Consider the following 14,653-nt stretch of genomic DNA (forward strand, 5'->3'; position numbering starts at 1 on the left):
CTTTTCAATTAATTCGTGACATACAATGAGACAAAGATATCGTAACAAACAGATCGTCAATGGTATCTAAGCAGTCAAGGTGATCATAAATATCGGAACATTTATGAAAAAATATACTGTAAATCCGTATGACATAGTACAGTCGCCATCAGATATATCGGAGCGGCCAAGGTGGTCACAAATATCTGAACAAAACCTCTATTGTCAAGGCGATAAAGTACATGTTCAGATATTTGTCCGCTCCGATATATTTGATGGCGACTACCTACACATTTGAATTCGTTACTACCTATATTGACTAAGTTGTCAATGTCAAGGATGATTTTGACGACTATTATGGATGAGCAAGTAAGTTTCTTAGACACATGAGATAATTTCAAGCAGCATTCTCGAAAACTGTATATTGATAGGTAAGCTAACGACACCAGTGCTCGATATTCACGCAATGATCGACACTTTCAACCTTATTTCATAAGTAATAGACGTGAACTACTGGTGTCGTTTATTGGGTATTAAGTTGTCGATCATTGGTATCACTACCTTATTCATATGAATATAAAAACTTAATATAAATAAAAAAACTGATTTAGTAGAAAATATTTTTATTTTAAGAATCAAACACGAACAATATTTACTTATACCATTAAAATAACCTTTTAATACGTGCTTCGCTAGCCGTAAACAAAATAAAACTCTGCTTTTCTTCAGCCTGTGAAAACGTTAGTACTTCGTGTAACTTCCCGGTGGCTCGGCGTTTAATACAGCTTGCAATCGTCTTCGCATTGAGCCGACCAGATTTTCACACACGTTTCGCCCTCTAAAAGACTCCCAAACGTTAAGAGCGTGGCGTCTTAAAGCATCTTTGGTGCGACACTGGTTTCCGTCCCACTCCTGCACCATTTTACCCCATAGATTTTCTATGGGGTTGAGATCGGGGCTCTTTGCAGGCATTTTTATGCGAGTCAGCACATCTCTGTGGTCATGAATCCATCCCTGAACCAAGCGAGCATTATGCACCGAGCTGTTGTCTTGCATGAATGTTATATGTTCATTGGGGTAAAATATTTGGGCAGTAGGCAAAAACGACTCCTCAAGTATTTCTTTGTAATCCACCGCATTCATACGACCTGTAATTTCTACCAGCTCCCCTGGGCCATCTTTACACATCCAGCCCCAAAATCCAATTGTAATACGCCCACTCTGGCGGTTAGGCACTACATTTTGCTCCAGATAACGCGTATTGTCTGGTCTCCATAAACTCATTCTGCCATTATCTGCTGAACAGAACACCTTTTCGTCCATAAAAATGACTTTATTAAAATTATGATTCAAATACCTAGCTGCAAATTGCAACCTGTCCTCTTTGTGTCTATCAGTTAGTGCCGGTTTCCTTGCTGGCACTCTATTTTGTAAACCACCCTCTTTTAGACGCCGTCGTATGGTACTGCTCGATACTTGGTATTGGTTTGCAAACTGGGTGGTATTTATGAATCTTTCTTCACGAGCTTGATTTATAATATCCATGTCTAGACGCCGTGTCGTAGAACGTGGACGTCCAAAAGATACATGATTCGACAAAGCTCCTTCTTGCTGCCATCTCTCCAGCCATCGATACACGGTGTTTCTCTGAAATAAAATTTTAATTTATTAAATCATTATCGTAATAACCTTTGCATTTAAATTCTGTAAGTATGTATAGTAAACAATACTTACTGCAACTCCAACTTCATTAGCTACGTCTGTTATAGGCAGACCATCATTCCGCAATTGTATAATTTTCTTTTTTATTTCAATATCTACGCGATAGGGTATCATGGTCGTGGGCAAAATTGTTAAAGATTAAAATAACAATTTTCGCAGTCTACTTTCGATAAAATATTACGAGGCTAACAATTGCAGGAAGTTGTCAACGTCAAGAATATAGAAAACCAAGAAAACATGAAGAAATCAAATATCGAACGCAGTTTGAAGTAGGACTACGCGAGTTAAAAGAGTTCGCACGTGAAAGATAATTACCAAGTAGGTTCTAGTACTTGATCAACAATTCAAACGTGATAGATATTAGATACCTATACTAATCATTTTAAGTGCAGTCGCCATCAGATATATCGGAGCGGCCAAGGTGGTCACAAATATCTGAACAACGCTATTCTCAAGGCGATAAAGTGCATGTTCAGATATTTTGAGTGCCTTCGCCGCTCCGATATATTTGATGGCGACTGTACAGTCGCCATCAGATACATCGGAGCGGCCAGGGTACTCAAAAATATGCGAACAAGCACTTTATCGCCTTGACAATAGAGGCGTAGGGATGTGACGACCCCATCGCCCACTGGTTTTCACCAGCGCAATCAGTCAACGCAGGGCAGCTTGTGGCGAGCTGTTGGAGAGTAGCGACTCCACGTACCTGAGTGCCCCTGGGGTGCCCTGTCGGATGGTGGGACAGGTCCCCTGCCTCTGGCTTGCCTTAGCCGGCTGTCCAGAGTGGGGTCGTTAGAGCTTTGTTCTCGAGGGTAGATGTGGAAACCTACGTGGCGAGTTGGCTATATGTTTAAAGTCCAGTGACACCTCTCTACCCCCAGCTCCCGCACCGGTGTTGCCCTTGAGCCATCTTTGATGTCGCTTTTTATGGGGGCCCATCTTGCGGAGGGCGAGTCACCGTCTGCCGGAAATAAAATTGGATACCGTTTTATTAGGCAGGCGTCCGGTTCTTCATCCAATAGCCCAGTAATCAGTCCATACTATTCACCCAATAGCCTAGTACATTTTAGACTCCATTAACTCTCAATAGTCCTTACACCATGGCGGGTGCTGTCGCTTAGTGTACCCCTCTCTTTTCATTAAATTGTCAAAAGGGCCTCTGCGCGTTGGCTTCGGCTCCGCATACGCCTCCCAAAGGTCCGGAACACCATTGTTCCGTGGTCGGGAAAGACATACACGATAATAATAATGTAAAACGTAGCCTAAGAACGAAAATGAATAAAGGAAATAATAATGTTATTTTTATCCAAAAAAAAGCAAAACTACTTATAAGGTAGAATTCATAAATCCGCGGACTGATTTGACAGCTCTTTTCATACATTTGACAATCGCTTTGTATGCCAGGAGCTGTCAAATCAGTCCGTGGAATTATGGATTTTAACTTAGACGGGGAGCTGGCCACGTCAGATATGACACAATAATGAGAGCAACGAAACCCCTCTAGTTAGTTTGCAATACTATGCTTATTTCTAGATCCGGACATCTGGCAGCTGTAAAGTGGTGGAGGTAAAAGAAAGCAAATAACTTGAAGAAAATAAATTCTAGAGTTCTGGTTTTGATCCAATATTATGAAAAATTATGTAATTAATTAGATTATACATATAATATCTAAAGGTTTCGATTGGCGGAAGTAGTGCCAAATGATGTATAATGTAATTTTTGGTTACTCGCCTACTGTTCTTGTTTGCGCAATAATACACAATGTTTTTTGTTCTAATGTTAAAATATAGGCCCTGTTCTCTATAAATGACACAACTTTAGCAGTTTTTACCTATTGCGTCATTACTTTTTTTCAACTTAAAAACTTTGTTGGTCTGTCACTCTGATCTCCACCCATTAAAAGCTGCCAGATGCCCGGATCTAGCAATAAGGATGGTTATGCAATCTAACTGGACTGATTACAAACCTCTCATTATTGTGTCACATCTGACGTGGCCAGCTCTTAGACCATTACTTACATCAGATCTGAACCCATGACTTTGTGCTTTAACTTTTTCGACGCCATGTCAAACGCAAAACCTACCATTCAGATGCCACGACATCTAAATGTCAAAAATGAAGTTAAACTTTATGCGTGTGCATGTAGGACTATTTTGCTCTGTGGTGGGTGACCGATATATCGGTCTTTGGCGTTGGACCTGTGGTGCCGATATATACGTCTTTGGCGTGGAAAAGGTTAATAGTCAAGGGACTATCAATTACGCCATTAAGCATCTGACATCTGACATAATTTGACGAAATTAAGCTACTCATTCTACGCCCGCCAATTTTGACATTGCGTCGAAACAACGATTTTGTAGGCATTTAGTTTTGTAAAAAAAAATTGTCTAATTCGAAAAAGACGGAAACATAGGTATTTTGTCACGATGACAAGTCCACACTCTTTTCGGTGAATGTCACAACAAACAATTTCGTTCTAAATTTAAAGTATTGATAACATAGTATTAATGCCTGTCTGAAACCTTATTTTCATGGGTCCAATCTTAACTACTTTAAGTTGTATTACACAAACTTAAGGTACATTTTCTATAAATGTTCCGATCTTTATGATCACCTTGACTGCTTAGATACCATTGACGATCTGTTTGTTACGATATCTTTATCTTATTGTATGTCACGAATTAATTGAAAAGTCGCTGCTCCCAAATTTATGGCGAATTATATGGTCCGATATTATAGACCTTATCTATCGTAACTAATATATTGAAATTTAATGCTGCTCCGAAATATTTGAGTACCTTGGCCGCTACCATATATCTGATGGCGACTGTACCACCCTGGCATAGTCGATGCCTTCGTAAAGTGCTGAACGAAAAGCGCAAGTAAGTACCACAAATTATGGAAACTGTATGGAAATCCTCGCGACTATAATAGCTTCAATGTTTTACGTAAACGAGCAGAAAAAATTGAAATGGTATGCTACAAGAACTACATATCTTTTCGGAACAGAAAATTAAAACATATCCTAATTTTTTCTGGACCTATATAAAATCTATATTTAAAAAAGATAAGCCCCCACAGTTAATGCACTATAAAGGGTCTGTCGCCTCCGACGTACAAAGCATTTTCATTCAGTTTTTGAAAACCCCACATCAAATGTTTTTAATCTGAGTCATAGGTGTTTTCTATGTATTTAAGTATTCATAAATATTTATATATTATATGTATCGTTGTCTAAGTACCCTCAACACAAGCCTTATTTAGCTTACTGTGGGACTTAGTCAATTTGTGTAGGGGCAAGTGCTCAACCTGTGGACACTTTTACTTAATCTTTTATTTATTAATATTATGATGAAATTCTATTGATTCTTAAAATGAATAAGTTTTGTGAATATGTGCCTAAATCATTTCTTATGGTCACTTTACACATACTTTCGTGTGACTGTTTTCGCAAGTTCAATATTGTGCACAATAAAGTCATTATCAAAGTAATGAGTCTCGATGTTTGAAAACAGTTGTCTACCAACATAACGTTAAAACGTTATTTACAGTACATATGGTGCTACTTTATAGCACTAGTACGAAAATTAGCATATTACGTTACTGTGTCGAACATTTAAAGGGCCATATGTACTGTAAAACGTTGTACGATACATGTGCGAATAGGTAATTCGCAACTCATGTCAATTTAAAACACTCCCTTCGGTCGTGTTTTAATTTATCGCCACTCATTTCGAATTTCCTATTTTTCGCACTTGTATCGTAATGTACTATTGTAACCCATTGCGGTGTACAAGTTTGTCATGAGTTAAGTGCTTCTGGATTTCCTGTTCGCAAAGACGACATAAATCAATAACTTCATTCGATGCATACATTCAATCCAATTATTTATTTGTATCGAATCTAGGGAGATCCATATAGTGTTAGTACAGTACAGCGAATCTTAAAATTAATTGAGGTTATTGGCATATACGTACGCACGCACGCACGCACGCACGCACGCACGCACGCACGCACGCACGCACGCACGCACGCACGCACGCACGCACGCACGCACGCACGCACGCGCACACACACACACACACACACACACACACACACACACAATGTGCCCACCGGGATTCGAACCCAGCACCATCGGCTTCATAGTTCATAGTTACCTACTAGGTCGGCCGGTCGTCAAACTAAGGAATAATAAATTTTCTAACAGTTTATCGTTCAATTTTCTTTATTTATGTATTATCAACGCAAATGAGATGTTATACCGAAACAAATATTTAGAAATTCATCTTTAAAAATTACTCTAAATTAGATCTAGTAACATGAAGTGGTATCCCTTTCAAATTGACAATATTTGTTAGTTTTTTGCAAAGTTAGTGCATTATTTGATAATATTTAGATGTAATAGTACTTACAGATGAAAAGAAACTTTATCTTTTTTGTAGTCTAGAGTTTTCGGATCTGTTTTTGCACGAGAACACCCTGCATTCGGCATTTTCAGCTCCTGTAATTCCGCTTACACTGACGTTTGCTGAATGGCACATGACGTGCGGCAACTAGTTTTATATAACCTCTATGACCGGCGGCCGGGGTTTTTTGGCAGAGGGGAACGCCTGTTAATAGCCGGTCCATACTGGTTTACTCGTCTAAGACATTGGCACATCAATATCATGATTTTACATTATCTATGTACACATTTGTCGACTGTCGACAGATCCATTAGAAGTTCTTAAATTTATGTTTCAATGGAAAGCAATTTTTTTGTCAAAACAGCATTACACCAAAGTATGTAGGTATTAGCTATTATCACATAATAATTTCATACTGAGCTAGCAACCTGAAATAGATATATTGTATAATAGGGGAAAGTAGACCATCTTAAATATTTCACCCTCCAGTTATCTTAGTCCCATTTTTCCGTCTACAATATAAATTTATTTTTTTGTTATAATTACAGATACTTCATGTGGCTCATTGGATGCTCGCTGTCTTCTTTGTTTGTATTTTACTGTTTATAGGTATATATGATGCCAATAATGCGGGGTTTAAAACAGTATCGCTTACATCTACGCCTGCACTTGAGACAAAAATGGTAAGAACTTCTCTATATACGCCAGCGCCTTCATCTTTTTAACTTTCTTGACTTCATAAAACCGTTTGAAATGTCAAAAAAATAATTTACGACCATAGTACATCTCATACAATTAGCCTACAGACATAATAGTACATTACTAGTATAGAGGACGGGAAACGAAGGGTTGCAGGGCAAGTAGATATAGACGGCCGAGCGTAGCGAGGACGGACAGGGATACGCGGCCGGCAACCTCGTTTGTCGCCGAGATTTGTATGTATAGTGCTTTTCTCAAACTTGCAATGAAATAATAATAGTAATAAAATAAGACGATTTTTTTTCTTTTTTGTTTTTTTTTTATTATCACTTTGGGGTTATTAAAAGGAGAATAGAAAAATAATCAAATTTTCGTTCCTCTTTAGGAAACCCCGAAATCCCTGAAATAATAATAAACAAACACAAAAAAACAACAAAACAAAAAAAGCATAATGGTAGATTTTTGTTAAATAGTACATTTCGATACCAGTGCGGAAAGTATGTCATTACTTCACGAGTACCGAGATATCTACGGCTCGTGGCAAGACTCGAGACGAGTGAAGAATGACATTTCCGCACGTATATCGAACGACGTTTTTAAATACAGTTGCGAAAAAATAAGAAAAACAACACGTACTTTTTTTTATGCATGTTCTATAAGACAGAAACAATTGTAAATATAAAATATTATACTATTATTACCTAAGTATCGTTATTTACGATTATTTGTGTATCGTATATTTAAATTGTATGAAAACAATATCGAATGTTGCCTTCTTAAAACATCCTTGCAGTAAGAAAAAACGCCTCTGCATTGACAGGCGTTTCGGCAGCTATTGCGTTCCATTCAGACAACTTATTAAGAACGGTTTTTCAATATTGAATATTAAAAAATAAACGTGTTATAATGATGAAGAGGTAAGTAATAAAATTTGAAATATGCTTATATTTATTATTTTTACATTAACGGTAGGTTTTTATGTTGATTACGACTTTTAAAGGAAACTAACATTAACACTCATCAATAGTCATGAATTGGAACAAGTGGAAAAGTAAAAAGCACTAGTTCGCGAAATCCAACCTTCCGCACGCCAAACAGCTACGTAAAGTAGCACTTTTTGAGCAACTGTATTAAAAAGGTTTTTTTATGCTTGAATGCCAAGACGTGCCATAATTTGACGTTTAATTAAAACAAAAGAAGGTTGCCTTACAGACCTAGGTGTGTAAGGCTTCCGAGTGTCTGATTGAGCTGAAGCATTGGTCTAGCAAAATTGTCCGTTACTAGTACATTGTTGTGATGTTATCAATTGTTTATCTATTAACCTGTACGTAACAATGATTATATCAAAAGTTGTGGAAAACTAAGTATTTATATAATACAAAAACTGATTTAGCTGCAAATGATTTGAAATGAAATAAAATGTGTTTTTTGTTAATAACTCTGAGAATTTACAATATTTTTTAAAGATTATTCTTAGGGCATTAAATATGTTATTCCCCAAAAATGTATAACCTTAACCGAGTACTCGAAATTCAAAAATCCGCCCCCAGGTTAACTAACATTAGGGCGAAACGTCAAGCGAGACCGAAGTACACAGAACAATGTAAGTAGGTACACTGAAGTCACTTTTCCTGCAACTTTCACAAGGAGATTGTGAAAGCCGAAGGCCGAGCTCCGCCCAGTGCCAAACTCTGAAAGCCTAATGTGTCTAAGAAAAGCTCGCCTTTTTTTTTAAACAGAATAATAGTACGTACAAGTGTCTCAATGCGAAGGCTGAAGGACTAACATTCCGCAGCTCGGCCTTCGGCCTGGCGTATTTGCGCTCGCCTGTCCGCCTTAATCAGAGCTCGGCCTTCGGCCTTCACAATCAAGATACTTAGGAACGTATTACGTTTCAAGAACTTGGAACTTATACCCGACCCACTAATAAGTGTCTTGATAAGTTCACGTACGTATTCAATCTTTAACTTACGCGGAAACGCGTACCTGGCAGACGCTATGGGTCTTCAGCAAAAATTAAAGTAAGTATATAAGGTCTTCAGTCTTCGATGACACTGACACCTTATAATCCCAATTACTTAATTAATTAATAAAACGATTGATTCATTAAATATTCGTACGAATTCTCATCTATCTTTCTTATACCAGACGCATTATTACACCCAAAAAGTTTTACTATGCGCACATAGATTAAATGCCCCAATATCTTAATAAATGGCTAAAATATTGAATAAACTATTCAGTATAATATAAATTTAAAGCCCTTCCAGTACATTTTGAAGATTTTCGAAGGCATGACGAGGCCTCACTCCTGGGATTTCGTGTTTCGGTGCGACGCTGACGACGAATTTATTTTTATCTTTAAAGAGATATTTTGAACTATTATAGGTAGTCCAAGCTTTCAGAAAATACGCTTTATTATTACTGTTATTTCTTGCAATAATTATTGTAATAAAATTAAAAAATGTGAGTCTCCATACAAGGAACTCATTATTTATTTTTTATTTTTATACTACGTCGGTGGCAAACAAGCATACGGCCCGCCTGATGGTTAGCAAACTTCGTAGCCTGTGTACGTATGTGTAGTGATATTAATTTTATATCAAGAACTATAACTTTGACGAGTTATCCAATTTTGTCTTTGAATATATAAATATTACAAATAAAAATAATTACGATATTTCATTAAAAAAAAAGCAATATGTTTATTAAAAGAGGTAATCATAATGTGTCCTAAAATACAAAATTAAAGGAACGTTTACAAACATTATTGTCCTTGTAAAATTAAAATCACTAATTAAATAAATGAATGAGTGTGAGTATGAATATAAGTTGAATTTTATTGCTAATGTCGACTGCATAGCTCGCTATTAGTCTTACCGTGTGATAAAAACTCCGATGCTTGCTCATTATGTAGGGTAATTTTATTGAATCGTAACGTATGGCATATTTTTTAAACAGAATACAGACAGCTATAGATGTAGATTTAGGGCAGTCAGCCACTTGATGGCCTCGTCACTAAGGGTGATCAGGTCTTCAGGAGGTCCATTGGCATAACGCGTTATGGGACACTCCTCGATAATGTGCTGGATTGTTTGGGCAGCCTCTCCACAATTGCAGGCCGGGGATTTCACCCATCCACACCGGTGTTTGTAATGAGCACAGCGGCCGTGGCCAGTGCGAAGTCTGTTCAAGTTACACCAGTGCCGTCTTGGTAGGTCAGACCCTTTAATAATAGTACCTGGAATGATCCCAGAGCCCAACTTTCCCGCCATCAATGAGTTCCACGACTGTGTCCACTCACGCTTCAGGTTGAAGCAACTGACGAGAAGACCTTTGGAGATACTGTAGGAAGCATTCCTAGATCTTAAACGACGACTTGCTGGCTCCAGAAACTCCACGTGGATTGGGAGGGCAGGGTTTTTCTGGATCTTTGCTACTTCTCGCAACAGGGCTTCTTTTCTTCGCAAGTCTGGCGGAGCGATCCGAGAAAGTACTGGCAGCTAGTGAGGGGTAGACAGTAGCGTGCCGGAGATGAGTCGCATGGTTCTATTCAATTCAACATCAACTCTGGTGGTGTGGGTACTGCCGAACCATGCTGGAGCGCAGTATTCAGCCGTGGAGTATACCGAGGACAGAGCAGAGTTTCTCAGGACATCGGCACTTGCACCCCAAGACGTCCCGCTCAATTTCTGGAGAATGTTGTTTCGGGTCTGGAGTTTGCGAGCTGTGCAGGTTAGGTGTTGCTTATACGTCAAAGAACGATCGAGTGTGATGCCCAGGTATTTAGCAGAGAAATTGTGCTTTAGCGTGGATCCTTCGTACTTCACCTTCAGCTCCAGCGTGGCACATTGATTGTGCAGATGGAAACAGGATGCCTCTGTTTTGCTTGTGTTGGGTGTTAGTCGCCATATCCTGAAGTATTTAGCTAGTACCTCCATATCGCCGGACAGTGAGGCCTCTATGTTTTTGAGGTTCTTGTCTTGCTTTACAAGGCAAATAGGGTAATAATGGCCGCCATCTTAAACTTCTCATTTCCGGTCAAGATTTCGATCGGGAAACCGACAAAAACGGATTTAGCGGGGTCAAATTAGGTAAAAAACCCCGGTTGCTAAAAATAATATGATTTGCCAGTCGACATGGATTTTTTAAAATTATGACCTATTTATAAGTCAAAATAAAAGATTATGATTCCTAAATAACTAAAGTAATCATTAGTGCTCCTTATGAAAATTTTACATGAAAGTCTACTGAATAATAATTTAGCATTTGTTATGTTGCAGGGTCTCGACTTAGATTTTCTAGCAGAGTCAATGACTACTCCTCCCATACTTCATATACTGACGTCACGGAGCAAGGAAGAGGTAAAGTCCGAAATGTATGATTAGAAACTAAATAAAGACGAACTAAAATAGTTTATCCCTGGCAACACCACATTTTTTGTAAACCATATGTCAAAACAATGGAATATTTTTTGCATTTACCTACATAGTGACCAACAGCCAACGTATATATAGGAGACGCCCAGACGTTGCTCAAATGTAGGAATCCCAGTCAAATACAGGGTTTCACATCGGAACGAGCGATAATAAGCTGGGAACTTATGTAGGGGTACCGTCCAGCGCTAGTTTCCGTCCACTTGAAGCTAACTACAAAGAAAGAATTGCATAAAATTTGAATATAAACCAACCATACCGCACAATTTTGGGCTTATTGCAACCCTTAATTCCCAAATTATAAATGTATATATAGGTATATAATATACACAACCGATTCGTGAGACTGATACTTAATTGATCTTTGAACTGCCAGCAATTAGTTTTTGAAAGCAAACTTATTGGGAGCTTTTCTAATGTTAGGGGGAAGACCGTTCCAGAGACGTGCTGCCTGAATGGCGTAAGAGTTAGAATTGAATGAATTCAATATCGACTGTTGTTTTGTTCTCATTTAGCCACGTCATGTTATTATTTAAAGGAAGTGATAGAATAGTACAAAACCACCACACCATATTTGTGAAAAATGCTAATGTAGCCAGCATCAAATGCTGGATGTTTTGGAGTTGTGATCCCGAATCTAAAAAAAAATACGATAGTCATACTGAACAAGGTTTCCCATGAAACTGACCACAAAATCGCAAAAATAAATCTAATGGACACCTGGGGGGCTTAAAGTAGGCGAAACGTATGGGTCCAGAGGTAATTTTTTTTCACGATTTTCATTTTGTGCCCATGGGAAACCTTGTTCAGTAATTCAGTTGTTCAATATTATGTTTGGACCCGGGTACGTCCTTAAACTACGTCCAAAAAAGAGTCCACTTTTGACATTTAGGATCACGGCCTTAAATTCACCTAGTGGCGGCCAATGTGGCCAAATATATCATATTAAATCTTTTTTCAAACAGACAATGAAATATTGATATTATGTTGTTCAATTAGGCTGGGAAGTATCACATTTCGGCTGTGGCTAGACGAGAGGTCTTTATTGTCTAGACTTTAATTAAATTTAATACAAAGTTGCAGGGCCTAGGCCGGAAAGTTGCTCTTTTTTAATTTCCATTTCACATATTCTCGTATTTGTGACACAGCATCATGGCTTTCAACCATAAAAAAATACTATAAACAATACTTACTTTTTCGTTCGTTATGACATTCTGCCAATATCCTTAAGAGTGTGGAAAGGGAGGTGGAAATTTGTATGGGGAATCAATAACCGCTGAACCGATTTTGATTTTGGTATAGAGATAGTGACTCCCGGAGAAAAACATAAGTTCTTATCCCAAAAATTTCCCTTAAAACTGAAAAGGGAGGTGTAGGTTTGTATAGGGAATCAATAACTGCTCCAGCAATTTAGATGAAATCAACGTCTACATCTTTGATTTTGATTTAATTGAAAATGATACCAAACTTCTTCTTCTTCCTCTCCTGATCCCATTATTTGGGATCGGGTCTCCTCACAGTTCTGCGCCAAGTCCTACGATCCTGGGTTGTCTGTTGAGGCACCTGGGCTTTCTTCAGGTCTCTTTGTACACCTGTTCAACAGGTATATGGCGGGCGACCGTGGCGTCCTGCCACCACTGGTAGATTGAGGGCTACTTGTACTACGTGATCGTTTTCCCGTTGCGTAACGTGGCCATACCAACGAAGGCGGTTTTCAGTAAGTTTGTCTGCGATTGGTGTAACCTTGAAGCTACCACGTATATATTCATTACGGATTCTGTCTAGCCGAGTTACACCTCCCGCCCACCTAAGCATCTTCATCTTGTTGGTATGTACCTTTTGCTTATGAATTTTATTTGTTGTCCACCATTCTGATCCATTTGTTTTTATTGGGATACGTGGATCCCGTCTCCAATACAGATGGTTTCCGGTATGTTAGTTATGCTGAAAGTACATTTCGGGTATTCCGTCTTACTCCACTAACCCTCAGGTCGTACTTTGCAAGTGCTCGTGTCCACATGCTTAGAAGTTCGTGCAAGTTTGTCGTGGTGTCAGCAGCTAGAACTATGTCATCCACGTACAACATGGTACATGGCAGTGGAGATGGTATATTTCTGGTAATCCGTGACCAGGTAAAATAGCAGCGGACTGATCCTTGATGGACGCCTACTTTGACCTCAAAAGCCTTACTTATGCCTGCTAGGCTTCGTACTCTCGTGCTGACCTTAATATACATGTCTTGAAGAAGGTCTACGTAATATTCAGGAACGTTCTGGGCTCGAAGAGTCTCCCATACAAGCTTACGGGGCACACGGTCGAAGGATTTTTCTAGGTCTATAAATGTTAGGTTTAGATCTTTTTGGTTGATTCTAAGTTTTTCCACCATGATCCTAATAGCCTGTATCGCGTCAATAGTTGACCTGGATGCTGTGAGGCCGAACTGATTTGGTGACGTTTGAGAGATGTTTGAGATTCGCTTATTAAGAACTCTTTCCGATATCTTATGCGTATGTCAGGTTAGTTTGATACCTGTATAGTTCTCGCACTGAGCCACATCACCCTTATTCTTGTAGAAAGGTAGTAAAAAGCTTTGACGCCATGAGTTCAGGATAGTGGTGGTGGTAGCTAAGATTATATTAAACAGCTTTGTAAGCCACGCTACGCTTATCGCTCTAAGTGCCTTCCACAGATCTGCCGGGATCTCGTCCGGCCCCGTAGTTTTTATTTTCATCGTCGCGTATTTAACTTCATCACTCCCTATTTCGGACACTGGTCCATATGTGGGTTTGCATGGTGTCGGATCTTCGTTTGGAAATTCTTCATTTAGAAGTCGTTTATAATACTCGAACCACCTTTCTCCGATTTGGGATTTATCTGTTAAAATGTCGTTATTTTTATGTTTTATTAATTTATTTACTTTTATATCCATTGTTGCTCTGTGTCTTGATATCGCTATTTTAAAAGTACTTCGTCTGCGTTTTTAGCATTTTCTAAACAATTTTAAAAAAGTTGATTGCTTTGTGCTCTTTGTTGTACCACTTTTTTTGTTACACTCTGTATACACTACAACATATAGTTGAAGAGACTAGTGTGACTTCTTAAAAAAAGTACCTACCTACAAATAAAAATAGGTAGTATGTACTTAGAAAAACTACACTTTGACTTTGTTTGACCACGTACACGTATACCAAAAATACCGCAGGCGACAGTTCATTCCACAGCTAAACTGTGGAATGAACTGTCGCCTGCGGTATTTCCGGACCGATACGACCTTCAAACCTTCAAGAAAAGAGCGTACTCCCATCTTAAATGCCGGCAACGCACTTACATCCCCTCTGGTGTTACAGGTGTCCATGGGCGGCGGTAATCGCTTACCATCAGGTGATTCGTCTGCTCGTTTGCCTCCTC

At 38.7% G+C, this 14,653-nt stretch overlaps 1 protein-coding gene across 1 annotated transcript in view; it reads left to right on the forward strand.

Annotated features, from left to right (window-relative positions):
* Nucleotides 1-4,826: 4,826 nt before the first annotated feature.
* LOC133518881 (uncharacterized) overlaps nt 4,827-14,653 on the forward strand; it is a 40,341-nt gene continuing 30,514 nt past the window's right edge. The window contains exons 1-2 of the mRNA XM_061852648.1: nt 4,827-6,793; nt 11,093-11,173. Of these exons, the coding sequence (XP_061708632.1) occupies nt 6,680-6,793; nt 11,093-11,173 (195 nt within the window). The 5' untranslated portion in view covers nt 4,827-6,679. The remainder of the gene's footprint in view (nt 6,794-11,092; nt 11,174-14,653) is intronic.

Source organism: Cydia pomonella, chromosome 1, assembly GCF_033807575.1.
Source record: "Cydia pomonella isolate Wapato2018A chromosome 1, ilCydPomo1, whole genome shotgun sequence".
NCBI lineage: Eukaryota > Metazoa > Arthropoda > Insecta > Lepidoptera > Tortricidae > Cydia > Cydia pomonella.